The 25,469-nt window shown below is 44.0% G+C and overlaps 1 protein-coding gene across 1 annotated transcript; it reads right to left on the minus strand.

The window, feature by feature from the left end:
- Window positions 1-5,874: 5,874 nt before the first annotated feature.
- On the minus strand, window positions 5,875-25,469 carry LOC126530826 (probable cytochrome P450 49a1). The gene is made up of 9 exons (XM_050178118.2): window positions 25,127-25,469; window positions 21,236-21,473; window positions 19,698-19,888; window positions 17,297-17,498; window positions 15,486-15,645; window positions 15,191-15,360; window positions 13,354-13,432; window positions 9,659-9,865; window positions 5,875-6,342 (listed from the first exon to the last, which is right to left on the minus strand). Exons 1-9 carry the CDS (start codon window positions 25,311-25,313, stop codon window positions 6,208-6,210), a joined length of 1,569 nt encoding a protein of 522 aa, XP_050034075.1. The 5' UTR covers window positions 25,314-25,469; the 3' UTR covers window positions 5,875-6,207.

The following is a 25,469-nucleotide window of genomic DNA, read 5'->3' on the forward strand; positions in this document are numbered from 1 at the left end:
TTCTCCAATCAGCCCTCCTTGATTGGTGAAAAACATTTTGGACCACCCCCACTTCACTTGTCTGTCACGCGACGTTACGAAAACCGCGATAGCTCCCCATCTGATATGGCATGTACACACTGATTATGCCTGATTTGACTCAACAAAAGAAAAATAGTTATTTCTGATTCGACTGCACTGGATACTCCCACCTGCCGGAGAGAATGAGTTTATTTGCATGTAACAAAACTTCTTGCGTGGCTGTGTAACGTTTTCGAACACTTTCGGCACGTTTACGACCTCGTTCTGCCAACTCTTCTTTGCTGAGGATCAGTTTTAGTGTCATTTTTAAGCTTCCATTGCATGCCGCCGCGACTGTCAACGAACTACTGTAAGCTAAGTAAGGGAAAGCGGACCAATCGCAGACGCCGGCACCACCGTCTTCATCCGGTTATCGATTTTCAGTGCAGTGGCTCGGCCCCATGGAATCCCTCTCCACTTGAGCGTGCTCCTCGCCTCTTGTGAGCCAATTAGATGAGACAAGCTGCTCAGTGTAGGCAATGTTATTTGTTTTTCAAGTAAAGAAAAGTGACCTCCTATGAACGACGACAGTGTTTGATTGGTCCGTTGAGACAACCCTGGGGGTGACTGCCTGATGCTTGCGTCGGCAGTTACCCAAATTTGACGTCAGAGACTGGAATAAAAACATATTGGAATAGTTTTACGTTATAGGGCCCCTTACTTCGTACAGCTATCTGCTAATTTACTGTCGCAATCGGTGCTTCGCCTTTTTGACGGAACTGCGAATTTATTTATTTATTTATTTATTTATCTATTTATTTCTTTATTTTTTGATACTGCAACACATCTTGGGCTATAGTAGGAGCGGCGATAACATTAGTTGTCAATTACAGACAAAAAGCTGGTCAGGGACAATGAACGAACGTTTCCGGGTTATGCGTTCCAACGTTCAATTGTTCAGGAGAAAAAACTAGGTTTTAAATATCAGTTCTAGAGTGCAGAGGCAAAAGATCTAGGTTGTGAGAGCTACGGGTGCGGGAAGCTTCAGCAAATCTAAAGTATTTATCTCAGCGGGTTCAGCGTGGAGAGTTAAGGTGTGCAAGAACTTTATCTTTTCGTTGTGGCGACGTGTTGCCAGAGTGGTAATGTTGATATTAGAGAGGTTAGGAGAAGATGAAAAATCCCTGTCGTAGCGACGGTATAGAAAACGAACAGCTTTCTTTCACACAGACTCAATCTTGTTAATATCGTTTTTATGAAAAGGGTTCCGAATTATATATGCGTATTCAAGGATTGGCTGGATTTGTGTTTTGTATGTTAGGAGTTTAGTTTCTTGAGGAGTCACACGAAGGGTGCGTTGGAGATAGCCGAGTTTTTAAAGTGGTTTAGTATATAATGCTTCTATATGCTTGCTCCAATATAAGTTGTGAGAGAATAAGAGCCCGAGGTACTTATATTGGGGCACTTTTATTAGAAGGGAGTTATTAAAAGCGTACGAAAAGGCGGAAGGAGTTAAACGCCTAGTGAATGTCAGTGAAACGGTTTCGGTGACGTTTGTATTCATCTGCCAGGTGTTATACCATGAGCACAAGTGTAAGAACGCGGCATTAAGAACAGTATGATCTTCAGGGGATTTAATATCGTGATAGAGGATGCAATCATCAGCATACAGACGTACGTTAGTAATTATATTTTGTGGCAAGTCATTAACGTTAAGTACAAAGAGAAGTGGGCCGAGGACGGTACCCTACGGCGCGCCAGGGGAAACGTTAGTAATAGAGGAGTCAGAAGCATTCTAGCGTACACATTGGGAGCGGTCAGACGGAAAACTGGCAATGCAGTCTACGAGTTTAGAATTATTTAGGATGAGGCTGAGTTCAAGTAGTAGCTTATGGTAAACCGCAGCGTCGAACGCTTTGGACAGATGTATAAAAATTGCGTCAACCTGTGTACCAATGTATAGTGCTTTAACAATGTGATGCTCGAGTTGGGTAATGGCGCTAAAACCACGACGAGAACCATGCTGACAATCACTTAGTATGTTATTGAATACTAGGTAATCACGAGTGACAGGTTAGGGAAATTGGTCGGCTGTTAGTTAAGAAATGTTTATTACCAGATGTGAGCAAAGGTAGAATTTTAGCACGTTGCCGCGAAAAGGAACAGACGCAGTTGCTAATGATTTGTTAAAATACGTGCAAGACAAAGACTAGTCGAAAGAGAGTAACGAACAAGGCAAGCATTACAAATGCCGTCAGGACCGCAGGATTTCTTACTATCGAGTTTTAACACTAAATTAAGGACTACGTCAAGTGATACAGAGAGATCACTAATTGTTGATGCCATATCATATTGAAAAGGAGGAAGTTCAAGGTTATCTTGCGTAAAAAGCGGATTGAAAATATGAGTTAAAAAGGCACATGCGATTTTATTGGAGCTCCTAGTAGACTCCTCCTTAATTACAAAAGTGGCGTTACAAATCCCACAAGGTAAGATGGATTGCCTAATTTTTTTAATTGCTTTTAAAACGTTGACGCAATCTTACTCTAAAGTAGAAGTATTTCGTCGATTTAAGTTTATCACGAAGTTCCTCCTTCACTTGGTTAAACATCGTAGTTTAGCGGGATCACCACTCAGGTTTGAGCGCCGTAGTTTATTTACACGACGTGACATGTGTAAAATATCTGTCGTCATCGACGGTTTAGCTAAGTATTTTTGTTTTAGCAGGGACAAAACGGCCAATGCATGTGAGAATGAGGTTTTCGAAAAAATAAACTGAATCATTACCCTCATTAGCAGCATTCATTTGCACAAAGTTGTCGAAATTTTCCCTCAGGGTATCCATAATGGAAGCATAATCCGCACGATCGAAGTTTGGAAATGAGGTGTACGAAATGTGTGGCTTTTTTACCGTAAGAGAAATACATACTGAAGCGGCTCGATGATTCGAAATACTTTCGGTGACTTCACATTCGAAACCGCCATCGACGAGGCGTTGGCTGAGAAAGACAAGATCTAGAAGGGCTTCGCCTCTGGTAGGAGGGTTTACTATTTGTTTAAGACCAGTCGACTGTGACAGCTCGAGAAGCTCACTCGATGAGCGAAGCTCACCAACAGGCAGGGCTAATGCCGTCCATGATATACCTGGAGCATTAAAATCACCCATGAGCAGTATGTCTGATGAGAGGATGTCGCGCTCGTGTAAAAACGTATTCAGACTAGATAAGAGGTCAGGAGAATAAACGGGAGGGCGATGTGAGATGCCAACTATTATTGATCTCTTCTCAAGGTATATCTTATACCAAACTGATTCTAGTTCGATTGGAGCTAAGATTACAGAATATTGTAGGTCAGATTTGAGGAAAAGGGCTGCACCACCTCCTCGGCCGTGCTTCCTGTCAACTCTAGCAACGTCAAAACCAGGTGGTGCTGTTTCTTCACAGTGTATGTATACTTGCATACTTGCGTACTTGCAGAATCTTATTGGCTTGTCCGTTTAGAAAACGCATAATTTGCTTTGAAATTCAGCTCACCCGCTGTGGTTGCTCAGTAGCTATGGTGTTGGGCTGCTGAGCACGAGGTCGCGGGATCGAATCCGGGCCACGGCGGGCGCATTTCAATGGGGGCGAAATGCGAAAACACCAATGTACTTAGATTTAGGTGCACGTTAAAGAACCCCAGGTGGTCGACTTTTCCGGAGTCCTCCACTACGGCGTGCCTCATAATCATGAAGTGGTTTTGGCGCGTAAAACCATACAATTTAACTCTTGATTTATATTCAGGTCGATTATGGCCGATAAAACGTAGTGAAACAAAGCCACAAGAATGTCTGAAGGCGCAAGCATGAAGGTCAGACAAATATATGTACTAGTCGTCCCTCTCGTGGTACGCCCCCATACATGCACATAAGCACAATAGAGTACGCGCCGAGAAAATGGCGGCTACTCCACTGTACTCGAAATAATATGCACTAGTTTTCTTCGAGTAACGCAACTGCTCCTTCTTTAAGTCTTCGTGCATGATAATTGGGGAACACTGTATAATTCACTCAGTAACCGAAATGAGACAAAGTCGGATTCACTCTAAATCAGAATCAACAGCAGTCATGCGCAGAAGCGCTCGGACTCACACACACACACAAAAAAAATGGCCAGGCTTAGCTTGGTTAAGCCAAGAATGCGTTGCATATTGTGTTGGGGCCCAGCTTTTCCTCCCGCTGTCGTGACGTCACGTCACGTGGTTGCGCTAAAGGTCAATGGTGGCTGCCCGGCCGCGCCCAAGGGCCGAACTGAGTGATTGCAATATGCAACGCATAAAACCCTAGTGTAGGGGTATGAGCCACTATGGTGGCTCATACCCCCAATGGTGGCTGCCAGGCCGCGCCCAAGGGCTGAACTGAGTGATTGCAATATGCAACGCATAAAAAAAGAACAAGAGAGAGCGAGCAAGAGAGAGAGAGGGGCTGTAGTTTCGCCGGGAAGGCGAAGCAGTATTATTGATAGCCAAGTATGCGACAATTACACGAAGGAAGATTACACCACCGAGAGTACTGAGGCTATAAAATTTAACAGTCTCCTCTATGAGGTCTAGTATATACTCATACAGCGCTGTCGCTTCAGCGCTCAATTCTTCGAGTGCAAGAATATATATATATATATATATATATATATATATATATATATATATATATATATATATGGGGGTTCGGAAAGCTGGCCGGGCCCCAGGCTCCGCCCCGGAATAATGAAATCTCGCCGCCTATGCATGCAGTCACCAGACGATAACATTGTTTCTTTTGAATGCAGACAAGTAGAAAGCGTGCAGTGAATAAAGCAAACAGACAAAGCTGCTCTTGTGGAAAAGCAGAAGAAATAACTGCTTCCGCTCCAAGGCCGTTCTTTTTAACTTGTCTTTGCGGGTATTCGAAGCTGTGTCATTTCCTGGTGTCAAGAACGGTCATTACCCGTTTCCCTTTTGCGCCGATGGCTTCGGAAAGCACGGTCATGCCGAAACCGGGCAGCCATCGAGGCCATGTTTCGTACCTACGCAGACCTCGGAGGCTATTCTTAGCTGGCATGTTTTTGTTGAGACCCGGGTGGCGCCTGTGGAAATTAAGGTACGCGTAAGGTTTGCGGCCACGTTGGGCTCGTGTTCGGTGAATTCTTTCTTATTTTGTTATTCTTCGCGCAACATTTGCCTAAATTCTTGTGGCTTCGCGTAGCACTAGAAACAACTGCAGAAAAAAAAGCCAGCACAGAAGGTGCGAATCGAACAAAAAATATAATTAGAAAGTACAACTTCCCTACGGGGTTCGAAGCTGGGTTTCTTGCAGAATTGTGCGCAACCCATCACCTGTAAATAATTACTTGTAATCAATAACCTTTTCTGCTACTTGTGTAGTTTAACGGGTGCTTTGTTTACTTGGTAATGCTCAATGAACTTCTATTTCATTTTTAAGTAAAGAACTGCATGCAAAGTGTTACAGTTTCGACGAAAGAAGAATAACTGGCGACACGGATTTGAGTACTCAAATGTGAGGGGAACTACAGTAGAATGCCCGCAGTATGCGACTGACATTTTCGAAACTGATGAAAACGTACGCATGGGTAACCTCCTTCACAGAATCTGCACTCTGCAACTACGCGTCGATCTCCTCAACATGTCCACCTTGAAGATTTACGCACCTTTCTTCGTAGCACTTGTAGTGGCCCTCACAGGCAGTAAAAGCTGCAGGCGATTTTTTCTACTTTTGTTGCAGCCTATGTCTTTTCTGATTCAAATAAAATTTATTAACTATTAAGGAAGCAATTAAAGTAATTGTGGTTACCTTCTTCTTGTTATATGTAGAAGGCTGGCCTGATGGGAGGGGGGGGGGAAGCAAGCATTCAGCCTCTATACCACGGCTTCAGAGCAGCCCTGGGCTCGTAAACAACCTCGATGAGTGCGCAATCGATCGGAAGGTCCCAAGCGTCATCCTCGCTTTGCTGGCCTGAATTATGGCCGCATGTTCCGCGTAGCCTCTTATTTTAGACTGCTCTATTGTAGTATTCCTTCTCAGCGCACTGTTTCTGTATATATGTGAGTCAAGTAATTAGCAAACAGTGATTTTCTTACTTAATTCAATACCCTAATTACAGGTTGTCATTATAGTGTACCACCACGATGTCTCAGCGCAGTATGCTTAGAGTGACACCTAACACCTGCTCATTAAGCCATTTTTGATACAGCTGGCGTAGAAACGTTTTTGAAAGAGAAGTCGACTGAGTCATTCGGTACGTTGCCCAACCGTCCATGAAACCCGATGTCTTCTTTCTCACAATGAACCTCGTACTTCAGCAAAATCTGCAAGCAGGAAAGGTGGCATAAAAAACACAGGAGTTATTCGGCGAATGCCGGCGTTTCCGTGCAAAGTTAATGGAAGTTTAAATCAAATTTTTCTACCATTGAAACTACGAATGTACTGCCGAGTCCACTTTTGGTCCGTCATTCGGCTTTTCCGCGGTGTATTCAAATTTGCCTTAATCATAGCGCTTTGTGACAATTCGAGCAAAGACTCAGATGCTCCTGAACTCCACGGCGTACCATATTCATATTTAAGAAACCATCTGATGCCTAAAGTCAATCAATGGGTTCTAGAAAATTGGTCTAAAAAAATTGATAGTCACACACGTCTTGCCTAGTGTGGCTTCATTTATTTCAATTTCTTAAAATGCTTCTGCACTTCACAGCTTGGCACGACTTAACACAAGCATTGGCAGAAAGACATGTCATGGCTGTGCGATTTGCGGTCGAGATTAGTCATGGGCATTCCAGGGTCCCTTGGCTCCTCTTATTTGTCACACTTGCGAGAATTTCCACATTGACAACAGCAATGGCCGACACCCCAGGTAGGCATTCAGTATGACTATAAACTTCCTCCGCTTATTCCTCCGCAACTTCTAGATCATAGTGGCTTGTTTATCTGACCGCACGCTCTATACCTCTAAAAATGCTGACCCTATCCATTTAGAAGATCTTTCTAGGTAAGGGTTTTGACTCCCGGTATGCTCCAAGGCGTACCCCAATATATAAGACTTTGACATTAGCTTGTGGCTAAATAGCCCTAACAGTTTGCAATTTTGCCTCGGCGTTCCCGAAGGTATAAGCTATAGGGAAATAGCGAAATTGCCAAGTGGAATCAGAGCCTAATGTTCGATGAAAACGACCTCCTTCGAATATTAACTAGTATAAAGGATATTCCCACTTTTAAGACAGAGTGAAATATAACGACATAGTGGAGTCCAGTGGCAAAAAAAAAAAAAAGATTTACGTTATGCGATATATATGCTGCGTTAACGATTGGCTGTGAGGTAAACTTTGAACCTTGTAAATGAGAAAAGAAAAGCAGAGAATTGGCCCCTCATACAATGCACCAATAACTAAGAAAGAATGAAAAGAAAGGAAGCAATACGTTACCAGATGTACATAGCATAGAAATGAGCTGTTGAAAGGAGCTGAATGCAATAAAACAGCACCTCAAAACGCTTTATAGGAATACCTAAGGTGGGGCATGCTTAGTAAATGACTGGAAAGTATAGTGCATACGGAATCTTCGTGCGTTCGCCCAAGCATTCGTCCAGGCCCATGCCTCACGCGTTGCCTGAGGCATGCCATTTGAAGCAGGAGGCCAGAGCCTCCACGTAGCTATGTGAAAAGGCGCAATCGACGATGCCACAAGGACTAAGACGGCGTGAAATAAGCCGACAGTGATGGCCAGGCGTTGCCAGACTCAATTAATTTTTAGTTAAAAAGGGACAGTACAGAGGGAAAATATTGACGTTGACGAGAAGACTATCGTTGCTGCCTTTGGCGACTACGCATTAAGTTGACAATGACCGAGTCAGAGGTAATGAGAGAAGCCATAGCATCTACACGTACACGCTTCTGTTACTGTATTCCATTTTATCGCACTGAACACTAATCGTGGAGCTCACCTCTACATGTGCCAGGACATGTACGCATATTATAGTGGGTATGTTTGAGTGCATACGATGCCTCCATAACACAAACCTGCTCCATTCGTTTCTAGAGCTTCCTACGCGATGAGGAAACGTTAAAAGTCAAGATGCCCCGCGCAATAATTTGTCCGGATTTGTAGATAAAAATGACGCCCACTGAGTGCTCGCACAACATAATGGAGAGTTCTCTCTTCAAGTATTTCGAGCAGCAGTCGGCAAAAAAAGAAAGCGCATAACCCTTTGTATACCAGCGGCAACGTTCTTCTAAGTTCTCATGAAGCAGGCTTCGTTTATTCCATTGATAATATTTTACATGATGGAGCAATACAAAAGGTTCATTTTTATGCAAAATTTCTGGAGAAGAGGCGACTACAAGAATATTTTTTTGCCCGATACATTGTGTTGCGGACAAAGATGTTCAGGAAAGCAAGGTTCCCGAGCTTCACGTGTAGAATTCTGCGACTCCACTTTTGTTCGTGCCGTATTAAAAAACGTGACGAGATGTCACACTGCTTTTGGTTTCTAGTGCGACGCATTATCATTTTGCCGGCGGCACCACACATGCACGCGCGCGCACGCACGCACGCACGCACGCACGCACGCACGCACGCACGCACGCACGCACGCACGCACGCACGCACGCACGCACGCGCGCACGCACGCACGCACGCACGCACGCACGCACGCACGCACGCACGCACGCACGCACGCACGCACACACACACACACACACACACACACACACACACACACACACACACACACACACACACCGGACGTCTTCGCATCGCACGCGTAAGGCGAAGGCGTGGGATCGTTAACCACCTGCGGCAAGTTGTTTCTTTATTCACTTTTAATTCCATTACTTTAAAATTTCTTTATTCCAATTAGTAAGTACAAGTAATTTGCCCTGTGTTGTCCTTGGTGTCTTTGTTTGTTGGCTTCTTATGATATGATTAATAAAAATCGGGCCCCTCGGTTCACCCCCTTTCTTCTCGTTCATTACATAATGAGGGTCTCGAATCCGGAGAAGATTCATGCACTCAGGTAGCACGTGCGTTTATTGACCAGTTGCCTTCACCCAAAAAGATACCATACTTGTGACGCCTGCGGCAGCAAGGATGTTCCACATCCGCCGCCAAGGGTTGTGAATGATGGAGATGGCTAACACTCCCAGGATTAGTTCTAGTAGTAACACATAACTACCCCAGAAAGTGGATGGGATGACTGCGTAATGCAAAGACGTGGGATCGTTCCCCACCTGCGGGAAGTTGTTTTTTCATCGACTTTCAATTCCATTAATTTATATTTTTTTATTCCAATTGGTAAGTACAAGTTATTTTCCCTGTGTTGTCCTAGGTGTCTTTGTCTGTTGGCTTCTTTGGACATATATACACGCACAGATGTCACGAGAATTAACGTACACAAGTATGTATTCTGAAATACACGAGGTTTAATCAAGGAGGGCTATTTTTCATGTACCCATTGGCCCCTTCTAATGGCAAGTCATTCATTAAATATCTGCTGCTTCGACTACAAGCATCATGACATACAAAAGGGCTTAGAGAACGCAGGCTCTGACATATTTCTAATCTGTTAGGAGTCCTGCTGATGAATTTGCTCGCTAGTATAGGCAGCTCAGTCTCCGTAATTATACGTACCTTGGCTACAAGAAGGCATGCGTGGAGCTCCGCTGTTGTTCGGCCAGGACACATCCGCGGTCCAAAGCTAAACGGAAGGGATGCGTATCTGTCATGGTGCAGGTTTTCTGGCTGCTCTTTCAGCCAGCGCTCAGGTAGGAACAGCTCTGGATGGCTAAAATTTTCCTTGATGCGTCCAGCGACGTAGTAATCTACAAAGATAGGCACCTGAGAACAAGAGAATAACAAGAAAGAGATTGCTGTGATCCCGAAGGAAATATGCATAGGAAACATTCAATCACCACGCCAAACTACAAGTTTAAAAACTAAGCACGCGTCATTAAAACGTAGCTGTTAAGGGAGCGATACCCTGCAAACAGTCTTCAAGGATTGTTTGCGAAACAAGAATATAGCACATTAGTAAAACGCAGCTTCATAACCAGTATGCGACACAGATTATTATTGCTCAGTTAAATCGTCCTTGATTATTCATTCGATACCAACTAGCACTGCAAAATTTATTCTCATTATCTTGAAAGATGTTGTGGTAACTGCAATGGTAATGATCGATGCAACCCTGCTATGCCATCCGTGAGTCGGAGTAGCTTTGAATTTATTGAAAGCTATCGCACTGGAATGAGTCATATACCTTTGTGCGCTGAGCGAGCAAACGTGGAGAAGGAACTGATCATCTCATACGCGATTGCTCCCACACAAACAAACAACGCCAGACTTTTCACTGTGCTTTCAGTTAACGGAACGATCGAACTTTTACCGAAGCCGAGGGCCCGGAGGCCTGGTGTTTCATCTCGTCAGCACAGAGAGTCAGACGACCTGTAGCACCTGACAGCGACAGACTTGAATGCCAAGCTGCATACGCGCTGCGACTTGTATGTAGCATATGTGACTGATTAAAATCTTGTCTTCACTCTGTGCCACTCCCATATCCCTGTCCCCACGGGTAGGCTAGCAAACCGCACAAAGTCTAGTTAGGCTTCCTTCGTTTCTTTATCTGTCATCGCCGTTACCTAAAATACCATCGCTTAAGTTAACTCGGCGAAAAGAGAACTCCTCCTAGTTAGGGCTCACTTTGCAGCCGAGGGCGACTCAAGGCGATATCACCAGTTATCCAAGCTTGTCCGCGCTTAAGTAGCCGTTATTCTGATGCCACTGCTGAGAAAATTCAGCAGCATGATTTGTCTCTTTTAACAGCTTCTAATAGACGGAGCTCATTTTTTTCTGATACATACGATTGATCAATCTTGAGGCAAAGCCTTACCTGTACGCATTACAGGTAAGCACTTAAGATATCCATTCCTTCGAAGTGTATTCAAAAGCAATCGCATAGTTTTCTTCATATCTGTTTTCTCTTATTCAATGTAGCTTGACGCTTCAGACGAACTTTTGCCGTCGCTGTGATGTCCCGGATTTTTTAAGTATATGTACATATAACGTAATACATATATGTATTACGTTACATATGTGTACGCATATAATATAATGCAATAAATAAACACACATAAGATTGTTCGATGGCCGGATTAGAGCCATGGAATTCTAGTATCGAAGCTCGAACTCTAACCATTAGGCGGAATAAAATACGCTTAAGCAATACCTGCGTGCAAGAGGCATTTCGTAGCTGCCAGTGCACTACTCATATCTAGCCAAGAATGCTGCGAAGCACCAATATGTCGCACTCGTGTATAGATTCAGCACCATTCTAGGAGACGTTGCTGTTGTTGTTATTCGTCTTCTTGTGTAAAACGTGTTACGCTATTTAAGCGATTATAGGATGATTGTACAGTTTTTAGCGGTAAGACAAAAAAGCCCCTCCCCCCCCCCCCAAAATAGGGGAAAAGTTCGTTCCCAAAGCCCGATGACAGCCATAGCCATACTTCAAGGAAAAAACCAGTCAAAAACGCTTAAGGACAAGAGGAGAGGTTCACACCCCAACGACTGGTCGTTGCGATGTGAACCTCTCCTCTTGTCCTTTGTGTTTTTGACTGGTTTTTTCTTTCAAGTACGTACCAACTGGCCCAGATTTCAACCCTTCTGCAAAGCCATAGCCATTCGGGTGACGCCGGTGTTAGGAGCACAGGCCCGCATTCACAAAAACGTTCATACGCTACAATTTTTCTAAAGAGCAAGTATCATGATGTTGCACGTAATATTGCTGAAGGCGACCGGATAGCGACAAAGAGCACTCAAGAGCAACCAAATCTATAAATTCGCTACATAATTTCCTACTGGGGACTCGTCCTCTTCCGTGGAAGCGCTTGTTTGTCCTCGTCTTCCGGTCTGTCAGCCATGGCTGGCTGACGAGCCGTACTTGTGAACTCTTTCAACGTGACAACTTATAACTGGCTATGAGCCCTTTTCTTCAAGCTGTCCGCCTTGTTTTTCTTTATTTTCCTTCTTTCACTGCCGTTTCTAAGTGCAAAACTTGTATAAAGGTGGGTGTAGTAGAGATATATGGGATGAGTGCATAAAAGAGCTGCATGTACTTCTTCAGTAGTGCTGACATCCTGAAGAAAAAAATTCAAGCAGTACCTATCCCTGACGATGTTTATTGTCATGAAGGCGTTTAGCGTTCACGGAGTTTCGCACATGTTTTTTGGTGGTGAGAGATCATTGTTGAAAGAATTGGTAAAGATTCATTTAATGCTATGCAATCACGAAACTCGTGTATTTCGCAAGAATGGTGAGGAGTGTAAAATTCACCAGCTGTATATCTACAAGTGATAATGACACACGTAACTGGTGCACATACGTAACTGGCGGTGAAAAAAGAAGAGTTTAGTTTGAGAAAATATGTCTGGAAATGTCACCTGATAACGCATCGCCTTTGTTTTCAACTCACGTGATCGGGTTTCAAGGTCAATAGAACCACCGGAGTAAAGATGCTAGAGAAACGCGATACAAACGGCGAAGTGGGGGGAACAGGCAAATAATTCTAATCGTATTATTACATTTTTCAGAATTTTTGTCTCCCTCGCCGAGCGCTAACTTAATATTTCCAACCCTTGTAGGCTCCTGGATATTGGGCTAGAAGTAGTTATGTTCTTTTGGGACCCTTTGTACATTATATGGCACATAGCATTTGATTCTTTCTAAAATATATTAGAAGAAACGAGGAAAAATATTCACGCGGAATTTGGAGACATATGCATGTATAATGATCGAGTAGAGGTACACTCATTTTCTTGAGGGGAGTTTTTGAGAAAAGTAACAATTACACGATATCGACCGTTGTGTTGTTTTAGGTAGCAAAATCGAAAGTGAAGCACGTCTCGAATGCAGTCAAGTACGCGGCATTACACACTACCTAGATATTCAATACTACGCCTTCACATTCATGCTTAGGTAAAGGAAAGTGGTTTTACCAGAACGAACATGATGAGACGATTATTTTGTCAACGCGTACGGAAGATCGACATTTCGGCATCTAGGAGTGGTATTTCAACAATTGAAACGTTTTTTCAGGCTCATAACATACTAGTCCACAACAAAAACTGAGTTGCAAAGCCATCATATCACGGAGGTTCTTTCAATTCAATACACGACACAAACGTCGGCTCGAGGCTGAGGCTTTTATCGCTCGCCAGTTCACAATGGTCGTAGAAGGGCGGCTTCGCTCATTTGTGTGAATACTACCAACGTCATTTGGTGTTCGAAATCCGAAAGATAAAAATATAAAAATTTTAAGTGGAACCTACCCCAGCTGAGACCACGTAGCCGGACAACACAACGTCACGTTCCAGTATTCTGTAAATTCCAGGAGCAGGTGGGTTCAACCTGCCAATAAAACCATTACATGGTGTATAACGAGCCGCAATACGACTCCAGACAATATTTAGAAACGAAGGTTACTGAGCATAGCACATGATGGCATGATACAACTTTTATCAATTTCGTTTTAAGCGGACCAAAACACTTCCTTTTAAAGAGGCGCAAAAGGCAAGGACTAAATTTGGGTAGATTTATAGACTAGATCTCGAAATTATCAATAGCGTCACTTTTACGAACAAAGGTTTCTGAAACTGAAAAATTACGCATTCATATAACAGGGCTCATCTTGCTACTGCGAAAACAATGTATCAGCATTAGGACGAAGTTACATGTTGGGTTCCATTTATAGTTCACAAACAAACAGCATTCAACGCGTCAAAGCAGAAAAGGCACGAAGAGCAATGAAACACACAATGGTATTTCCAAGTAATCCAACTCTACTAAGAGCGGGAGGGCGAAGTCTATCAGAATAGATAGGTCCGAACAAGGCTGTGAGTGCCATGCGGATTGCTGTTGACTGCCACATTCTCAGTGAATTCATGTTTTATTACATTTTTATAGTAATAACTGCTATTCCAATATGTCGACACCGCTCATAGAAAGCGTAGATTTTGTTGGAATGAAGCTTGCACTGCAGTAGCGAAACACGGAGCGCCTCTTACGTGTTTTGCTCCACGGCGCTACTGATTCGTGGGGGTGATAGATTTGTTTCATGTTGACACGTGCGATGCGTGCATTTACTTTATTCTGCACAAACCAGACAGACAATGCAACCAGGCATGGTGATTACCTTTATGGACCTCGAAAAGCCTCCTCTGCGCAATGTGTTAATGGAAACCAACTAGCTCCTTAGCAGAAACAACAATGTATACGTCGTGCAGCCACTTGCTCAACATTCAGCACACGGCCTAATGACAATATCGGTCAGCGCGATGGGGGGATCACACAATGCAGTGAGCCATGGCTCGGAGGTAAGCGCAAAGCTGACAGCAACCGCCGATTGTGAGTCGCCCTTTGCCTCGGGAAGTGTAACGACGCTACGACTTTGAGTCTTCTGTGCTTCGCAAAATACTTTGTTCCAAGATCGCCACGTGCCTCCTGCAATTCAGCATCTTGAGTTCAGAAAGGCTCAAACGAGGAAATGCAAGCTGTGGTTGGCACACCAATGTCTCCTCCTACAACTCCATTTCGGGTGGCTATGAGCCTGGCTCTCTCGACATGACGTAGCAGAGTCAAGCCAAACGCAGCGGTATTACCTAGCGTACCTAAGGCATATATATCACTGTGTGCATGGAGGCGGGGGGGGGGGGGGGCAATAAGGTGATACAGAAGAGGCCGTTTTTCAACTCAAGATATCCGAGGAATACGCTCAAAGCCCATGGAACCTGGGGATCAGGCTGCGTAGTGAATTTTTTTTACGCAAATAAACCCAATCTAAGGCGTTCTTTAGAGTTACGTAGTACATTTTCGCATATATTTAAAGATTTGAGTAAGGACATTTTCACTGCAAGTACGGTGGGTGCTTTTTCAGGAAACTATTAGCTTGTAGAAACATAATAGAAAGTCAAATTACCAGAAGCTTGACTTACTAAGCTCGAAATATGTTCTAGGGATCTGCTTATTTCCTGTGGTCATTTTTGTACACATGCCAGTCACCGCAATTCACAGCCTACTTTTGTTTGTTTACGAAGCCATAAAAAAGCAAAAAGAAAAAAAAATGAAATACAAGACGTCACTGCTAATTCCAATGAGTGCTTCGCTCACCTTAGGCTTTCTCTGAGGCACGCCTTCAGGAACAGCATTTTCTCAATTTGTTCTGGCGCTATCAAGCCCGAGTTCTCCCGAGTAGCATTCAGAATTTCATCGCGCGCTTTCTTCTGAGCTTCTCCATTCTTCGCTAATTGGAACAGCAGGCAGGTCGTTGCAAACGCCGTCTGAAAAATATTTCCCGGCGGGCCAGCACTTCATTCTTTACTGTCAGGATCACTGTTAAGGATAGTAAATTAAGTAGTACTCAATCTACAGTACATTTAACGTGAAATAGTACTAAATTGCTTACCGTATCAACGCCTGAGAGAATGAAATCGCTAGTGAATGTGAAAATTTCTCCAAAGGTCAACTTCTTTTCCAGTAGCAGGCTTCGTAATACAGTTGACTCGGTTTCCAGCTTTTGACACTCCATACGCCGGGCTGCTTCTTCGATGAGACGGTATGTGCGCCTAGAGAATATAAAGTGATGCATTTAGCTATAACAAGCGTACATCAGACAGTTACGAAAGTGCTAAAGCACAACATAAAACAACTGTAAGGAACAGTAACCTGGGCCTATAAACGGCATCACCACCTGCGTAAGCATGTAGTTGCTGTGCTTGGCCGAACATCTGCGACCACTGTTCGTTTGCCCGCATACCTTAGTAATAAGCTTGGAGATATTTAGTGGAAGCTGCGTCCCCACTCCTCTCTCAAGGACCGACGCCGCGAGACAACTTGGCATTCTAGCACGCACGATCTCCTTAGCAGAATGGAATACCGTACATGCAAGGCGCACAAGACTGCACAGACTAAACCCGTCACTTCAACTCAGACCTCCAGCCAGTCTGCACCGACGTGAAGCGTCTCTTTTGTGTCGGTTATCGCTTGGAGTTGCCTTCACGAATGCCTACTCAGCACTAATTGGAATGGCTGATAGTCCTGCATGTGATGTTTGCGGATGCGAGGAGAACATTGACCACTTATTGTGCCATTGTCCTCAATTTCAAGCACAAAGACCATCTTTGTCCAACACATTGAGGAAATTAGATGATCGTCATCTGAGTGAATGGACAATACTAGAGCATCGGCCCGACCGATTATCGGCTCAGAAGGCAGTGAAGGCACTTTTGTGTTGTCTCAGAACTTCTGGTTTGCGCGAGCAGCTTTAACTCAAGTGCTGTCCGTACACGTATCTACACCTTCTATTTCCCTTCTCTCTCTTCCCCTTCTCCCATCCCCCAGCGTAGGGCAGCCAACCAGAATATTGACTGGTTAACATCCCTGCCTTCCTGCATTCCCCCCTCTCTCTCTCTTTAGTGGAAGTGCGGCTCCTGGCACAGTGGTACTCCGGAGTGGAACCTCGATGCCCGAAGATGAGATAAAGGATATAATCAAATTAAGTGAACACGACGCATTCAAAATATTGCTATCAGAATACTGACACTATCATCGAAATAATTGAAACTCTGTCAGAGCTACGAAGAGTTGCGCCGGCAAAGCCTCCGAACCAGACGCTCTCTTGCACATGATTATTTGCTATGAAGTCATGTCATCATAAATTAAAACGCTCTTCTGATTTTCAAGATTCAGGAGTTTGTTCGCGCAGAGGTCACTGGCCAGGTCCTTGGTGTCTTGCATCCCGGAACCGTCAGCATCTACTATAACACCAACGCTCCGCAGCTTAATCCAACAACATATCTCTACAGCTATTACTCAAATCCGTGATCCACCGCTATGCCGCTCACTGCACCTCTCATGTACGCAGGAGCAGTTGCCCGACGTCGACCTTAAACTTTGTCACAGCCACCTCTGCCGCTACCAAAACGGCTGCATTTTTCTACTTCGCAGCCCCGAGTCGAAGCGTATTTCCAGTAGTAGCGCACCTCAGATGATCATCCGATGAGCTGGTCGTACGGTGGTGCTAGTCATGTGACACACCATTGCCGTATTTGCGTGCTTTCTAACCAGAACATCCGTCAGCAGTATTGTCCATGCAGCAGAGTCGATAAAGGGAGTAACGAGCCGCGTTAATGAATGCGGGCGTTCCTATGATAAGTGAAGCTTTCAAGGCTAATACGGCCATTTTGGATTATTGAATACACAACAGGCGGCACTTACTCTGTGAAGTCGTCCATAGCTTTTTCGAAACGTCGCCAAGTGGGCGTCCTCAAGTAGTGGAAGTACGGAAACCGGTAGCCGAGCTTTTGTATGGAAGTAAAAGCAACCTTTATGTCCTCTAGTATGGCGGCACCGTCAGATGTTGGATCGAGCGGGTCCTTCAAACAGCGCAGCCTGATGTCGGCGGTGACGGAAGCTATACCTGCGTTGAAAACAAGGTGCAGAGCGTAATAAGCGCGTGCCGTGACGAGTGTAAAATCTAGCAAGATATTTACGTTGAGCAGCCCTGTAACACGATGATCAGCGCAACGCTTTTTGTGTCTTTGTCAAATCACTGTGACTTAGAGCGTGATTCTCCGCTATGAAGTTCAAAACTTTCTTTTTCTACGCCTAGGCAGCTTCATCCGACGCCTTCAGCGTGGCAAAGAAACATAACGGCTACCACCGCAATAAAACGGGAAATAAGCGCGGCTCCGTGACTCATCAACTAGTGCGTGCCATTGAGAAGTGCTGGACTGAAGCCCGAATAGCAAACGGCAAGACAAAATGGCAAGAAAGAGTCTACATACAATTCCTTTTTCAAATTGGTCGTCCACAATGACAGTGACAAGAATCATTCAGATGTGCCAGTTACACCAACACAACACAAGAATTCCGCGTAATACTCGTGTCATGTATGCTTTTCGTTGCTCGCAGCTCGTTTTTATTCTGCACACACGTGTATGTTGAGGGAGCACAACCAAGAAAGAAGAATGTAGCATGTTGGAGAGTGCAGTGGCTCTTAATATTTGTAGCATAATTACGTAAATGGGGGTAGTCGGGAGGATAGTATAACAAATACCTGTCAAACAAGTTTAAATATTAAAAGTCGCTTAATTGCTGGCCGCATCTACAAGAGGTGAAAAGAAGGCTGTCTTTTTTACAAATGTTAGCAGGCTTTTCTATGTTTGGCTGAGCATAGCGTCGAGTTCTATAAGGGAGGGGTGGAAGGTAAGTGCCAACGTAGGGCGCCTATTTTAGAAGCGACAGTAAATCTGTTTCCTACTACAAGCTACAAGCTCTGTTTCTGCAAGTTCTATTGCGTCAATCTCAAGGTCGAGCACAAGTCACCACCCCTATTCACCAGTAAGCAATCTCTCTTCAAGGTACAATCCCTTTTGAGGTATGCGTTGAAACCCTCGATGTACACCAATTGTATTTCCGAAGATTGCCAAAGATTTCTTAAAGTAGAGGGCTTAATATAGAACATCTATTTTTTTTTACAAACCAGATTATCGAGAACGGCAAACCTCAGGAAGCAGGTTGTGTGTTCCACCTTCTTCGCTATTTAATAGTACGGCAACAGATAGTATTAGTATTCATAATTAATTAATGATATTTATAGCATAACACAAATAATTCTCTGTTTTTAGAGACATTACGTGGTTACAGACAATGTAGAGTTTCTATGCTGCCGAGGCTATCTCATATCAGCGTTCAAATTGCCTCAAAGATCCTGGTGGGCTCTGAAGCCTTGCAGCAGGAAAAAATTTTTCAGGTCTTCCTTGGGAAACTGAAAATGGGCACTTGGGGAGCGTGGGACAACACGTGCACAAAAAATCAACAGCAGTTGACGTACTCCTGGCGTTTCCCGTTCTGCCGCCACGCATGCCGAACCATCTTTCTTGTTTCGGATTGGTGATTACGGCTCGAGGTGAGTCCTTTTCTTCACTCTGCCATCGGCACAGCAGAAGATTAGCCATCGCCTACCGTCGGCGAGCCAGATGTTGACTTAAAGTCACAAAGAGCACGATCACTGCCTTTTTCAGGAGCGGCAGGCATAAGCGAAAACAAAGTCGAAAAACATAAGTTGTTTGTCCTTTTAATTTAAAGAAAAGAAAAACCGCGCTCATATCTGTGTGTATATATATATATATATATATATATATATACAGCACGTACGTGACAGCAAGCAAAACTTTGGTCAGGAGACAGAAACAAAGCAAGGTGAAGAAAGGCAAAGAGGTCAACGGGACGAGCATCCGGTTTGCTAGCCTACACTGGGGGTTAAAGGTAAGGCGGAATAGAAAGAGAACTGGCATTCTAGTGTACTAAGCTTCGATTGGGCCCATCGATGTCGTTGGTGAGGGAAGCGCTGAGTGTAGAGTAGACGTTGGCATGAATGCAACAAGGTTAAAGAGTATTTACACGTGAACTGCATTACAAGCGCAATGCTGGAACATCAGCTTGGCGGGACAAAAAAACGCTACGTTCCATGCGTGTTCGTGCTCAGCTTTTGTAATTGCGAAAGCATGACACACTGAATTGAACGACGTCCCAAGGTGCACTTATTCAATATCCTTCGCATTATTGTCTAAAATTTACAATCTCAGTTCGCTTGCGGAGGCTCCCATGAACTCACTTTCCAGGGCCCATTGCTGGAGGATACGAAAGCAGTTCTTTACTTCGCCGTTTTTGTCCATGACCTCATCAATGAGAGTCAGAGCTTCGTCGGAGATTCTGTGCATGGCGGGCACGTATGCCATTGTCCTTCCAACTTTCAGCGTGTGTGGCTGCGTGCTCGACCGGACCCTGTGCCACTTTTTACCTTGGCTGCATACAAACACAAACACACACACACAAAATATGAACGACCGCGTTAGCGGCGTTTTATCTCTCTTTGTATGTGCGCGCATGAAATACTGTGCAGCGATAGCATAACGGCTCTGGCAAAGAAACCAACGTTGCGCTTCCGGGAACTACTCCGTTATAACTTTGTCAGTGTTTTACAATGTGGAAATAGACACAACGTATTTTATGCAATATCACTGAAAGCGAATTTAGGTTTAGCGATACTCGAGGTGTATACGCGCCATGGGCTTCCGGTGTGCTCTGTGGCGAGCTTGTATGAGTGGCTCAAGTTGCTTTTTGCAGCTGTAGAAATTCATCTACATAAACACCACCTAAAACCTTGTCTCTAGTGCCTAGCTTACTCATCGTGAGTATGTTAATTGTCGGATGCTGACCCAAATTGTAGCTTGATCTTGCACAGCTAACAGCGCGATGACTGGCCTGAACACTGAAGACCGAAAAAATAAGCCCAAAATATTGCCGGAACTCGACGAGCTTCTTGCTGAGTCCAGCGTACGAAAATGTATTAAGGTAACGTCACCTGCACGAGCACTGACTCAACAGTTGTTATTCAGCGATTGTGCCTGAACTCCTCAGTGTCTTAGAACTGCGCCATCATAGGTACAAACCGATTAATTAGCAAAACTGTTGTTCAACTTGGGATTTGCATTTTTACAGGTTTTATGAAAGTTGTCTAAAGTAGAGCGGAAATAAACGGTCCCATAACATATGAAACCATGCAATGTCGCAGCTAAAATACAGCGGGTCTTACCCTAGTTGGGTAGGCAGGAATAGAGATGCAAAGTTCCTAGTGCTCCTGTATTTATTTATAGGATGTGCAATATCCCGCCGGAGTATAAAAAATGGGAGCGTTGAAAAAATTAACGAGAGTCCACTGATATGAACTATCGTGGCGATTCTTGCGCCAGGATTCAGCATATATCGCATCGACCTGAAAGCATTTCTTCCTTATCCCATCTTTTCAATGGTTACCCAAAATTGATCTAGTGACGGCGCCTTGATGAACTAAATCCCCCCGACATCGGTAAAATGACTATGATTGAATAATTGCGAGGTTTTACTCTCTTGGCTCACATAACTCGTTGTTTCCAAATATTTCTCCCAGCGAAAGAAATTGCCGCTGAGGACAATTGTGGCACTTAAAGAAACACCAACGTAAATAACAATAGTAACAATACAATCACGTGTCACCCGGCGCTGAAATCAAGCCTCATTGGATCAAAGACTTATCTGAAGTACTCCCTCAAATTGATGCAGATGTTTATTGATAAGCAATCCATACACTGCGCGTACATAAGAGCGACTTACAGATTTAGAAGACCGGCGTCGGCGTAGTACTCGGGCCTGGACGTACGGAAGTGCTTCAAGGGCGTCGCTCCCAACCTGAATGGCTCCCTGCCTTCTTCCTGGTGTAGTTTCCGTATGTCCGTGCCTTTGACGATGTGCACCAGCGAGTACCGCCCCTGTAGCCTCTCGACATAAATGGGCCCGTACTTCCGGTACATTTCCATGGAGACCTTGTGTCTTTCGTCGGGGTGGCGATTCCCTACAAAACATTAACTTTTTGTAGCCAATAGTTTTATCTTTCCTCCTATTGCACTCATCTATGGGGAAACGAAATTGGGATACCGGCAGAGATTGTGCCGGGCGCACTGAACAAATTCACCAATTGAGCGACCACCACTCTTTGACATAACGCGGAAACATGGCGTTGAAGAATGAAGCGCATTGCACTAAAGTTAGCGACACGTAGTGATGCCGGCCCTGTTAGTTAGCAGAAAATATTGACGAGATCTAGACATAGTGAGACGCGGGTATAGGTACATCTGAAGCGAGTTTGCAGTGGAGGTCCGCAGCAATAGGCTTGAGTTAGATAATAAAATTCGCTGTTTGTGCACCAATCGCCTCTGCGATTAAAATACATGCGAACAATAATAATAAAACTGAGAAGCCCGTAATGAAGTGTAGCTAGGCAAGGGCCCATACGCAACACAAGTTATAATACAAGATAGCCATCCTTCTGTAACTGCCTCTCTAGTTCCCGCCTCCTTTGCGCTTCTTCTCTTTAATCGAAGTACAGGTACACCCCTAACTCTGTGATATTTATATCTTACTGCACTATCTATATTCTTACGCTATATTAAGACTTTAATTTTTGAAATTCGCACACAGTTATGTTTACATTTCAACGAAATTGTTCGTTGCCACTTAGGCAGAGAGCTGTTACAAATAGCTTCAGTGTGCCTTTGTAGCCCCCTGTACAGGTCATACATCCGGCGGAGCTAAGGACGGCCAAAATCTTTTTCTAGTGAAAGGACATTCTTTTTCACATGCTCCTTCACTTAAAGCTGCCAACTGTTCAATCCAAAATAGTGCGAGCCGGAAAACGGGGGCAGAGGAAGATACGACGCCACAGCGGGTGTGTGCAGTGCTTTACAGCGAAAATGTTGGTGCGACGAAGTGCTCGAAAACGTAACGTGCGCGTTTTCAAAGATTTGTGAAAAAAAAGAAAAACTGCATCGCTAAGGCGTTTGCATTCGCAGAAACTGTGTGACATTTTAAGTGCAATATACAGGCAAAATGTCAAGTTTGTTGGTATGTTACGATGATGAACGAACATTTTTTTTTGTTTGCAGGCGGTTATTTCTGTCTTGTGCTGGGTGGTCCTCTCTCAGCCTGCGAAGCATTGGCGCCCTGGCGTCCTCTTCGCCTTGTCTCTGGGTAGGCGATGGTTAGCTGGTGCTCCCAGTGAAACAAAAATAGCTAAACCCTTGTTTGTCCATGGCTAAACGCATTATATGAAACGCTTACAAAATATTCCTGCCGCCTTGGGAGCTCAACAATTGTAAGAATTCTACATATGCAGGTATGCTATGGTGACGTGTACCAAAAGTTAGAAGGATGTAGAGTAATCAGGTGCTTTGAATATGATTTCTGAATCTTCATTTTCACGCCTTATGGATTATGCGCTGCAGGTGACGTACAGTAAATGTTCAATCTGCGCAGGTTACTTACAGTTTTTGCAGAAACTTACTTATTCAAGCATTGTAGAGTGTCAAACGACCATTGCCCGCGTCGCTTCCAAGAGCACCAAAATAACTATGCACGACAACGAGTTTACATTCGGTGAAAATTGGGGCACGTTATGTGTAATGTCAGCGGCAACCTTATCGTTCCTACGGTTAACACATTTGCAATTGATTACTGAACCATCCTTTCCACTTATTTTCACGCGTTATACAACGTTCGTAGTTGGTCTCCCCCGTGAACGAAACTAGGCCCCTTGATTATTTTTCGCTAAAGTGAGGGTAACATAATGGGTGATGTGCCGGCACCGTTTAAAGTGGGGTTAAATGGCGGCTATTGCAATAAATCACATACGCAAGCGTTGTGTAGCGTTATAAGTGTTTTACGAGAGGAGCAAAAGTGAGCCCGGTGCCTTGGCAGAACTAAAATGCTAAGAAAATGTAAACTTGCATAAAAATAAAGAATGATCACGGGAAATTATTGTCCAAAGTTAAAAGCTTGTGGATGAAACACAGTCTTTGTAAATTCCTTTAACGTGTGCCCGAAAGCATTATGCGACTATTTACGCTGTTTTCTAGTGTCCCGAGGGAACGCTAAGTTACAGCTAGCTTATACTTCATGTAAAAGGAGCACTTTATGTCTGTGTATAGATTGCGGGCTTTGCAAACAATTCCGTACGCGGCAGGGGTCTTTGAAAGCCCAGAGATCAGTGTTTGCTGGCATATAGATGTTCATCGATAGAATACATTATTTTCTTACGGAGCTGCTGAAATATTGAGTGCGCAAATTTGCATAAGAGTGGACTCGGCTTTTCTATACTGAACAGGATTTTATTCCGCCCTTTTACAAGTTAAATGTCTTAGCTTTAATTACAACCATGATCACTTGTCAGAAATATTAGTACCTAATAAAGATCGCCTACAGAGGTTACTGTGACGTGGCGGCTCAGTACCTCGCCAAAAAGAGGTGAAAGCGCTTTGCCTATTTGCGTGATTTGCCGAAAATAAATAAGATCCTTGACATATGGTGAATGCGGGCTCCGAGAGAGTCGACAGCTATGTGTGTCTGGATCATGTGGTCTCTCGCGATGGCAATTGTTGCTGGTGTTGAAGTGCACCGGTGTAGCCCTAATCACGTGCGTATAGAGCTTGGCCTTTTATGCTCTCCAGAGCGCGAATGTTGGTCTTGCATGGGTTTGACAAAACTGGTAGACTGTGACGCAGGTGTCCCAACAACAGTACACCAGTCCATTCTATGCTGTAGCTTTCGCAAATGAATAATCCGGCACCTAGATAACCACTGTCTATTGCTTTTCTGATTAGGTCTCTAAATGCTGACACTGCAGTTTGTGTGAAGAGAACTGTTATAAAACCAAATTAGGGAGGAGAAAGAATGCTGTGCTTATCCAAGTAGTCAGTAGGCGCTTTGCAAATATTATTGCGGGAGCTTTGCTGAAGAACGACAGCACTTCAATAGGGTGGTAGTTTTCAATCCTATGCCTTTCCTCCAACTAGTAATTAGTAACAGCTTAGAAAATTTCATAAGTACCGAAGAAACACTAATGGCAAATACAGTATTCACAATATGCGCGAAAATTGATGACTGATGACTAATGCAAGCTAAACTGCGTGTGCCAGAACATTGTCAAATCCACAGGTTGTGTTTCGCAAACCCTAAATAACTGAAGCCCGCCTCGAGCTCCTCTAAAAGAGAATTTTTCACGGGGAATATACGTTGCATTAAAAGTTTTTACTCGTTCAGTTATTGTGGGACGAAAAATTGAATATAGAAGCATTACAAATACTTAAGGCCTAGTGTACACAGCGCCATTGCAAACGATTTTTTTATGGGCATGTCACCTTACGTCTCTCCCGAGAAATTATTGAGAGAACCCCGGGTTCTTCTCGAATATTTGTCGCTCATGTGAATGCGATTGCTAAAATAATGTTTATCTGGTGCATAAAATGTTCTATTCAGAATTTGAGACTACCTTGAGTATATACATCTTTCCTTCAATGATGTGTAAAAAGCTTGCCTTCTCAGTTATCTATATATATTTTATTATGTTTAGTAGAACGCAAGAGCGCACTCGTTACTTGCGGATCTCTCTGATTGTGTTTATTACGCACACAATGGGAGGTGGAGGCGGTAACATTCAAATATAAAACTTACGGAAACAGCGTGAGTATATCCATGAACTTCCGATCACTGGTAGCGCTGGAATTCTGGGTATTTCTCGGAAAGGCTTCCACTTCGTGGATGAACTATCAGGAATACTTCCATTGACAGTGCTTGTGGTATTAAATCTCGCTTTCGAAGCAGCTGCCCGAGTAGCAAGAGTTCGTATTAGGCGCTTCATTTCAATGCGAGTGAGTCAGAAAACACAGAGAAGCAGCGTCGAACTGCCAGTGCGGCTGTTCGTGGCCGCACATGCAACAGTCTGGTTAAGAGGGAGATAAAAAAGGGGTAAAATGCGATAAAGAGACGAAAGAAACGAGGGAGCGACGTCCGGCGC

This window comes from Dermacentor andersoni, chromosome 5, assembly GCF_023375885.2.
Source record: "Dermacentor andersoni chromosome 5, qqDerAnde1_hic_scaffold, whole genome shotgun sequence".
NCBI lineage: Eukaryota > Metazoa > Arthropoda > Arachnida > Ixodida > Ixodidae > Dermacentor > Dermacentor andersoni.

Coding starts and splice junctions, on each gene's coding strand:
- LOC126530826 (XM_050178118.2), bottom strand. CDS start 25,313: ATGAAGCGCCTAATACGAACTCTTGCTACTCGGGCAGCTGCTTCGAAA. Junction 21,474..25,126: donor GATATACTCACGCTGTTTCC/GTAAGTTTTATA, acceptor AATGTTTTGTAG/GGAATCGCCACCCCGACGAA. Junction 15,361..15,485: donor TTCTCTCAGGCGTTGATACG/GTAAGCAATTTA, acceptor AATATTTTTCAG/ACGGCGTTTGCAACGACCTG.